General features: G+C 35.3%; 1 protein-coding gene across 1 annotated transcript; it reads right to left on the minus strand.

The window, feature by feature from the left end:
- Positions 1-269: 269 nt before the first annotated feature.
- Positions 270-7,359, minus strand: LOC120255818. Its single transcript, XM_039263589.1, has 4 exons — positions 7,340-7,359; positions 6,855-7,174; positions 6,716-6,770; positions 270-374 (listed from the first exon to the last, which is right to left on the minus strand). The coding sequence occupies exons 1-4, from the start codon at positions 7,357-7,359 to the stop codon at positions 320-322; spliced, it is 450 nt and encodes a 149-aa protein (XP_039119523.1). The 3' UTR covers positions 270-319.
- Between the last annotated feature and the right edge of the window lie 2,546 nt (positions 7,360-9,905).

Genomic DNA, 9,905 nt, shown 5'->3' on the forward strand with positions numbered 1-9,905 from the left:
GCGGAGATCGGAGCTCCACGGAAGGCTCGAGTGCAGCTTGGAACTGCGCCACCCTTGAGGGCCTTGCAGCGTGCTTGCGATGCTACGCTTGTGAGATCTGTGGATCAAAGCCAGTGAACTTCCCCACGCCGTGAGATCCCGATCGAAGAAGCCCCGCGACGTGGGTTGTCGGCTGGCGGTGAGCTGTGAAACGACAGCCTGAGCAGGGAGGCGGCTGAGGGAAGGATTCTTTGCTAGAAGGAGTTCTTTGGGGTTGGGCGAGGAAAAATGGGGTTTGATCTCGGGGCTTTGAATGCCGAGAAGGGTTGCTGGGTTGTATTTAAAGAAGTCTCTTATGGATTTGGTAAATATATGTTTTGTAACTGTACATTGCTCTGATGCAATTTAAAGATGTGTGTTAGGGAATAACTTTGAATTGCTTGATAATGATATTAATCAACATATAATAAGGTTGCACACTTTCTACTTATATGACATGTGCTTTATTGCTTTTTTTCTCTAGAATGGATCAAGAATCACAACAAAGAGGCAAGGAACAAGACAAACACTATTAGACAACATATGAAGATAAGGCCCTAATTGAATCCTTAATTGAATTGACTAGAAATACCTTGTGGCGAGGTGAAAACAGATTTCTAAATGGCTACCTGTTCCAGTTGAAAAAAAATGATTTATAGAAAAATTCTCACAGAGCGACATTGAAAGCTATACTAAATATAGAGTCCCGGATAAAACTTTTTAGAAGTATGACTACAGCGATCGACGATATACTATGCATTAGTGGTTCTGCTTGGAACCATGAAAATAGTACTATCAAGTGTGAAAAAAGCGCGTATGATGAATATGTCAAGATGCCCCTTCTCCTTTTTTGCTCTTATTTGAAGTAGGAGAATATGATTCATCATTATCATTTTTTTTATTTATCTCTTTTTTTGTTTGATTTTAATTCAAAGTGGAATACCAAATTCCTAACATAGTGTTTGAATTCAAAAGTCGAAGGGAAAATAAGGGGAGGGAAGGGAAGGGAAAGTGAGAAAAGGAAAGGATGGGTTCAACCCTTGTTTGGATAGACAAATTTTATGGATGGAAAGGAAATGAGAGTTCTCTAATAAACTTTGTTTAGTTACGGAAGGGAAAGTAAAGGAAAGAATATATAATAATATGATCTATCAATTATACCCTTATTATTAAATAAAAATTACTTATTTCTATTTAAACACATACATTAATGTCTAATCACATAATTTATAAAAGAAAATAAATTATTCGGAGATTTGAAGCACAAATAAACTATTGTCTATCATATAACCATATAATATTTGCATAAAGAAGACAAAAACAAAGTCGAAGATAAAATTGAGACCAAAATATATATTTTTCAAATATCAATTTTTTAAAATACAAACAAATTATTATTCATTAGAATCTATAGTTGAAAGAACAACCTATCTTTTGAATAACACGTTATCCTATGTAGCACCACACATGAACAATTAGGCGTGCGGATGCAAAGTAGCTTCCAACTATTATTAAAATAGTTCTCCTCTCAATTATGCAACACCAAATTACTTAATTAGGGATTTAAAGACTAATTTCTCCTACAATTCTATATGGATCGTGCATGAGATCACTTTATCATATTGTTAATAAACTTATTTTTAATATTTTTAATTCATAGCATAATAATTATGTTGAATTAGATAATTATTGGTTTTTCTCACTCAAAGAAAATTTTTAATTTTATTTGTACTTGAATAAAAATTTGGATGGCAATAGAATTATATTAAGAATAGAATTCTATTAAGATAAATTATTCTAAGGATGAATTGAGAAATAAAAAAACACAATATAAACAAGCAGAGATAAAAAAATAAGCAAACAAAAAGAAATACATAAAAAAACAACGATTTGTGATTGGTGTCATATGAATACTTGATTAAAATAAAAATTAGATTGAAAAAAAGTGGAAAAACTTATGAAGTGGTGTTATGTAATTAATTTTTAAAAAAATCAAGGGTAATAAGGTCTTTTAAAAAAATTTTAAAATCTTTCTGAGGTTCTCCCTCATGGCACTTTCAAATCGAAGTCGGGGAAAAGGGGTTTCGGAGGTTAAAGTTATCACTTCCTCTCTCTTTGTTAAATTAAAAAAATATCAATCCAAATGAGAGAATGGCCGACTTTGACCCTCCAAAAACCCTCGCTTTCTACTTTCTCTCAGCGACCCTCAATTCAACATAGCATAAAAGGGAAATAGAAATGAAAATTTCTATATAAACAATAAGGCTGTGTTTGATTGGCAACATGGAAAATGGCTGAGAAAGAAAATTTTTCCATGGAAAATAAAAAAATAATCGTTTGACTAGTATTAATTTTTAGCTAGAAAATAAAAAAAAATTCTATGAAAAATTTAGATTTTGTTGTTTGATTGCGCTTATTTTCCACAGAAAATGTAACATTTTCTATGGAAAAAACCTCATTTGTTGTTTGATTGCATTAATTTTCCCCGGAAAAAGTCACATTTTCCATGGAATTTTTTTTTAAAAATTATTAAAATTATAAACAACGCTATGTGGAATTGAATCTTACCATCAAAACGTTGCGGGATCTGTTCACTGTCTAGATAAATTTATTTAAAATATTATCAAGTTATATAATTTATCTTTTTTAAAAAAATAAAAAAAAGAAAAAACTTATCTTTTAAATTTTTAAAAAAAGTTATTTTAAAATTATAAAGAGTGCTACTTGGAATTGAATCTTACTATTAAAATGCAGCGGGATCTATTTGATTTGGATAAATTTATTTAAAATATTATCAAGTTATATAATTTATTTTAAAAAAAAATAAAAGAAAAGGAAAAACTTTTATTTTAAATTTTGAAAAGAAAAGGTTATTTTAAATATTTCAATCCCACGTTATTTTTTTCACATATCCCTTATGTTTTCGGGGTTCATTTCATTGGTGGCCATGAAATGTTTTCATCGTTATAACGCTATATAGCTACAAATGTTTTTTTGTAACGTTGTGGTTACTAAAACTATTCTCAGATTACGTGATGGCCACAAATGTTTTTCAGTAGCGTTGTGGCGCTGAAATGTTTCATCTTTATAACGATGTGGCAATAAAGGTTTCCTACATAGATCATATTTTTGTGGCCACGTCATCACATTTGTGGCCATCAGTGCAATCGGAAGAATAGTTTTGTGGCCACAACGTTTCAAAAATTTGTGGCCATTAGTGCAACCAGAGAATAGTTTTGTGGCTACAACGTTACAAAAAAAACTTTTGTGGTCATAGCGTTATACTTATGAAACTTATGTGGCCATCAGTGAAACTAACCCATGTTTTCCGTGGAAAACTTTTCCTAGGGTGGAGGTAGGAAAATTTTTCCACTGCTTTAAGGGAAAATAGGGTCCCGTGATAGAGTTTGTGAAAAAATTTTCCATGGAAAATTTTGGCAAACAAACAGCATATTTAGCTGGAAAATGACCCATGAAAAATTTTTCCAGGGAAAAAAAAGTAATCAAACACAACCTAATATTATAATAACTTTGTGCTAACAAAACGTATTTTTATTTTATTTTTTAAAATACTTAACAGTTTGTGTATCTAAACATGTTTTTGTTTTTAAAAATTAAAAATAAAACAAAAACAAAACAAAAAACAAAAAAACAAAAAACAAACAGAAACTATGCCAAACGACCTTTACAGGGTAAATTTTTTGGAAGGTCACCCACCTTTCATCTTTTTGCAAATTGGTTACCCAGCTTTAATTTGAAGTTTTTTGGTCACTCAGTTTTGATTTTTATCACCTTTGGCGAGGTTAACCCGGTCTTTTTCACCTCGCCCTTTGCTTACGTGGTGCTGGGAGAGAGTGAGTCGGTGCTCGACCTGTTGGATGGCTTAAAGTGGACATGCCACGTCAAGTGAAGCTTGCCGGTGAGCGCGTCGCCCTGCGTCATGCGAAGGGGCACCACGTCGACTCGCTTCTTCTCCAAGTGGTTTGCAAGTGCAAAGGCTCTTGTATGATTCTGACTAGTGAAACCAACAATGAATTAGAAGATTAATGACCATTCTCCAAATTAATGACAATGTAATCATATTTCCTGCAAACAATTAATTAGAAGATTAATTTTTTTACAATTGAATTGGTTTACAATTGAAACTGATCTGCATTACTAAATTAAAACCACAAATCTGAGCATAACACTGTTATATTAACTGGAAAAAAGAAGCAAACAAGAGAATTCCAAGAGGTCAAAACATGTACATTCATTGAAACTAAAATAGGGAAACAAAAACAGATAGCAACAATGCCATTTTTACGTGTTCTTGTACACAAAGCGAGATAGTTCTTGACATTGAACAAAAATTAATGAGACAAACCATGACACCTATGGTAAGATGTGTAGCTAAGGAATCCATACCCTTTTTTTCTCTTTGCGAGGGCTCTTCTTCACGTGCCTTTAAAGTTGAGCAACCTTTGCCCCCTACCACTGGCAATTTTTCCTTCCTCAATGTACCCTCAAGTCCAGGCTGTGTCTCAATGGGGTGGGTCTCCACAACTGGATTAATGACCTAGGACAAAGATAAATGTATTTGGTAAACATGTTCGAAGATCCACTCCTAGTTAACAGCTCGATCTAGCCTTCACTTGTTCACTCTTGTCTTCCCATTATCAATCCTTGGAGAAGAAGAAGTTGACTTCTTCACTCTCGTCTTCCCATTGTCAATGCTTGGAGAAGAAGAAGCTGACCTCTTGGGAAAGAAGGAGCTGACGTGGTGCCCCTTCGCGTGACGTGGCGTGTGCTGCTTCAGCTGGTGAGCTTCACTTGATGTGGCGTGTCCAGCTAAGCCATCCAGCGTGTCAGGAGCAGCCTAACTCACTCTCTCCGGCAGCCACGTACACAAAGGGGCGCGGGAAAAGACCGAGTGACCTACCGGTGTGATAAAATCGAAACTGAGTGATAAAAAAACTTCAAATTAAAGCTGGGTGACCAATTTGCAAAAAGATGAAAAGCTGGTGACCTTCCAAAAAATTTACCCCAACTTTTACACTAATGTTTTTTAGTTTTATTTTTAAATACACATCTCGATGCATATTCAGATTCGATCTCAGCCATACATCTATCACTCAAAGGAAACCCAGCAATCCTTCTCGGCATTCAAAGCCCCGAGATCAAACCCGAGCTATACGCTCCAACCCCGACAACTCCTTGACCCGTGCAATCCTCTCCCTCGGGCGCCTCCTCCGTCGTCGCTCGTTCTCGTGTGACCCATCGCCCGGTCTGAGAGCGAGCGTCCCGCGGCGGGGCTTCTCTCGATTGGGGATTCGTCGGTGGGGAAGTTCGACAGCTTTGGATCCACGAGATCTCGGCAGCGGCGGCATCACGCCTAGCGGCGTCCTCAGCGGTGGCGCGGGTTTCAAGCCGGACCACGGAGCCTTTCAGGTGGATCTCGATCTCCGCCGCCCACTTCCCCACGGCCGTGGATCCCCGATGCTGGCGTTTTTCCTTCTCTTGCCCTCGTTTGTCCTTCTCTGTTAAAAATGGCTTAATGCCTCTCTTTGCCTGTCGAAGGGATAAAAATTCTATACTAGTGAGGAAAATTAGCATCTTCGTAATAATGCACCAGTACAAATAATTCCCCTAGTCTGCCACTACAATGAAATCACACTCCAAAAAAGTCTGTATTCATAAATTTATTAAGATTAATTGAATATGAAAACCAACGAAAGGAAAAAAAAATTCTCAAATTCTCACAAACCTAACAAACAGTTCAAAATTAGCTGCTCCCAGCTTGAGATTGCTATGATGTTTAGGCTAGTGAAATGGACATATAACTGAGGAGTCTAATCATCCTCTTAAATACTAAAATTTTAAGTTATTTCAAAAATACATAAAAATTAACCTATTTGTAGCAACAAGGTAATGAAAGATAATACAAAATGGCCATGCGTTAGTGAATCCATTATGACATAATAACTTGAAGAAGACTTTTTCCCTAACAAAAATCCTAATGGCAATGAAAGTAATGACTAAAAATCCTAATGTTACAAAATGAGTTCAACATCTAGATAGATCAAAATGACACCAAATACAACATGGTAGAGATTAAAACTTTTTATTAAGAGTTTGAAGAATCCAATACTTCTCCTAGGGCAAGAAACAAATCCACACTGCTTCCATTACTCAAAAAAGAAAACTTCTCACAATCATAGACTTACATAAGCATTCAACAAAAATAAATCTCCCCGCCAATGTTGAGGCAAACACTAAAACATCTGTTGGTGAAAGAGATAAAAGCTCAACCTTCAACAATTTGAAATGTCTAACCCATGTCTATACGCAACATATTTTCGAAGTGTAACATGGAAAAATTAAAATGTTATTATTTCAAGGCATAGAATCAATGAACTTGCATACAATAAAAAAACATTCCTACTTCAAGGTAAAGAAAATTACAAATCAAGCAAAACAAGAGGAAGTGTGGTATACATATGAGATCAACCACTTCCAAATAACAATCACCCAAACCCATCAACACAAAATAAACTAAAAATAATAATTTTTCAAGAAGGACAGGACAGTACAAACCATTTAGCAGGCTCCACTAAAGGCTTCTACTTTATATACTTAGCACACCAAACATATCAAACAGAGCACCAAAAACCTAACAAAAATCTAAAAAATCAAGGAAAAGATGGAATGGACATACTTGCGCGATCTGATCCTCGCAGTAGGGAGTAAGGCCGAAGTCGACCCCCAATTTCCTGTGAATTTTCATTAGATTATTCATCAAATCAACAACAAAAAACAACAAAAGATAAGGATCGAGATGAAAACGAAGATTTCACGGAGAGGGAAAGGGAGAAAAGGGAATATAATCTCATTCTTCTTGTGGCCGGAGTTAGGATTCCATGCGAAGCGGTTCAGGTGTTTCGAAGGCCTTAGATTCAACAACGCAGCCGTTCCTCGCAATTTCTGGATGGGGAGGAGTGGAAGGCGTCCCAGTTGAGGATCGAGATGGAGATTGATCGAGAGTTGGGGCAGAATGAGAGAAGGGCGCCAGGAACCACCGGAGAAGTGCAGCCCTGATCGCCAACGTTGAGCTGCGTTCCACCTCCCGCCAGGAACCACGCTCGAAGAACAAGGAAACAATCGAGATATATTTAACCTAACATTGAACGGCTACGATGAGATCAATCCAAAACACATATCTTCACGCATCTTAAGCACATGGAAAGGCTTTTTTCGCTTATATCCTTTTTAAAAAATTATATTATAAATATACTCTCTTTATATATAATTATATAATGTAAACCTAAAATTACATGTATACCCCCAGTAAAGTTTATCCATCATATGAGGGAAGATTGATATTCTCACGTGTCTGCAAAGCGAAAAAGCGGTAGATCTTATCGATCGTGGAGGGAGAATGAGGAGGGAGTCTGAAATATAGTTATGTCTGAGATATTGAGCTTGAAGCATCCGATTCTGAGCTTTGAATTCTGGATTGAAATTTGCCCATGATTTTTATTGAAATTTATTTTATAAAAATTAAGTTTTTCTTTAATGCTTCAATCTCAAGTATATTTATTAAGAGTGCAATTATAATAAATATATAGCTAAAATATATATTTATAATGGATTCGCTTCTATTTCAACATTGCAATTGTCTAGATGAACTCCACAACAAACCACATCTGAATGGTCTCAAGATTTATCTGATTTGCTCTACACAAAAATAGAACACCTGGAAAGGCATACTCGATATCACCAACTATTTGAATAAAGTCGACATCAATGACCACCGACCACTTGATGCAACCTTTTTGAACCTGGTGTTTTTTATTTTAAAGGTTTCCTATTTTGTTCGAATATCATTCTCAAATATTCTCACTTCTGAAATATTATCTAACATATTGTTTTTAATGTAGTTTATATGTGTTGTCGTGAGAGGCACATATGATCATCAATGAAAAGTATGATAGTTTTTCCATTTTGATTCAACAAAAGAACTCGTTCAACGTTTTCAAGTTAATTGCTTGTGGTGTCAAAAATCATCTTATAATCTGGATTTTTAATTTTTTTAATAACTACATCGAGATTTCTCTATACCTTTGGTTCATAATTCACTATAATTATTGGATCAAGGTTCCTCTAAAACCTAACTTCATAGTTTTCTGAGAGCTCAAAAGTGTCGCGTTTTAAAAGGTGTTGTCTTTTGAGTTCGCATTAATAAATAACTTGATGGATAGGCAATTTGGATTGCTATTGCAAACCATACAGTAGAGGACACACAAACACGTAGATAATAGACATAGCAAAGCTCTCTATTGCTAACTCTCTATTTTCAAAAACTATATAATTAAATTAATTAATAATGATCAAAATAAATATTTTTAAACTAAATGCATCCATTTTTTATTTTTATATGAAATATATCCACTGAATTAATAAACATTATATACAAATACGTACACTAACCGAAACTATTCTTTGATGTGCACCTAAGTTGGTGAGATAACATGAATCACCTGAGACTGTTATCACTAATGTAATTAGTTTGTTGTCTAAGACCACAAATGTTTCTGAAAGAAAAGCATAAATTGCAATGAGGATCTGGTTTGAAACAGGAGCTGGTAGTGTGTAGTAAAAGGCTCCTAGTTTGGTGAATAGAGTTGATACAAATGTTATCCAAGGGTTATATATTCTAGTTGTGACCGCGCTATCTTGGTAGTATTTACAACCACCAAACACAAAATGCAACTTTGAAAGAATGCATCCTGGTTCGTAAGTAAGCCTAAGTTCGCTTTCGGTTCAGCTTAGTAGGTCGTCTTGATCGGCCAGCGAGAAGGTTGAGTAACAGGTAGCACTGTCCCCCTTTGATACCGTTGGAGCCTCAACATTATCTAGAACTTTTTGGGCTTCTATGAAAACAGTGAAATCTCTAATCTGTAAATCCAACAGATAATTAGCAGCAAATCGACATAGTTGTTCAACTATAGCATATCATAATTGAGCAGGGAGATAATAACACTTGCCTCTTCTTCCAGTTCATGTATCTTCTCATCCTTCAATTTTGCTGCAGCTTTCTGCCTGCAAGATGAGCACATCAAATTGCGATAGTGTCTAGTAATACAGGTGATTGCAGTACAACACTGGAACATTCACATCAAGAGAAAGTTTTTCTACTAAAATGAAACTATATAGACTAATTTCTAAATTGAACAATCATGTGTATGTATCACATTTAGTAATTTTGAACTGCAAACTTAAGCATATTCTAGCTTACAGACTGTTTGGATCAAGGAAATATGGACATAACAAAGATTTGCTTGCCTTTCCTTCCCATCTTTTCCACTCTATTTTGCTTTCCCCATTCCCTCAATCCAAACACAGTATCAGTGAGATAATATTGACAAGAATAATTTGAGAAAAATCTATTGTCCTCATAAAAACTTGGCAGTATGCATCATGCAAACAGTAATACAACCCTGCTATTACTATTACTCATGCGGAGCATACTTGCTGTAAGATTCAGCATGCCAAAAGAACTGAATATACATTAAAGGATGTTGGACATTTCATTTGAAGCCCTGGATCAGCCCAATCAATTCTATCCTTCTAAAGATGAAGTTGTATCCACTAATCTTCTATTAATGCTACTAGTCATGATGATTATCCATATATGTGGTTATGATATTTAAGCTTGCATTTTATAGGGACATTGCAAAACAAAAGAGACTAATTCCTACATCCATTAGAAGCCAGCATTTTTCACCTGACATTGATACATACATTCATGAGAAAATTATACTAGTGCTCTATGTGAACCATACCTCTCCTCAATTTCCTTCATCTTCTCACGCAAAAACTCTGATTCTTCAACAATACGTAACTGA

The sequence above is a fragment of the Dioscorea cayenensis genome, unplaced genomic scaffold (genome assembly GCF_009730915.1).
Source record: "Dioscorea cayenensis subsp. rotundata cultivar TDr96_F1 unplaced genomic scaffold, TDr96_F1_v2_PseudoChromosome.rev07_lg8_w22 25.fasta BLBR01001207.1, whole genome shotgun sequence".
Classification (NCBI taxonomy): Eukaryota; Viridiplantae; Streptophyta; class Magnoliopsida; order Dioscoreales; family Dioscoreaceae; genus Dioscorea; species Dioscorea cayenensis.

Excerpts from the sequence above, each read along its gene's own strand:
- LOC120255818 (XM_039263589.1), bottom strand. The coding sequence starts at position 7,359 with ATGGATAAACTTTACTGGGG. Across the intron at positions 7,175-7,339 it reads ATGGATAAACTTTACTGGGG|GTTAAATATATCTCGATTGT; the intron begins GTATACATGTAA and ends GTTCAATGTTAG. Across the intron at positions 6,771-6,854 it reads TTTTCTCCCTTTCCCTCTCC|GAAATTGGGGGTCGACTTCG; the intron begins GTGAAATCTTCG and ends GAAAATTCACAG.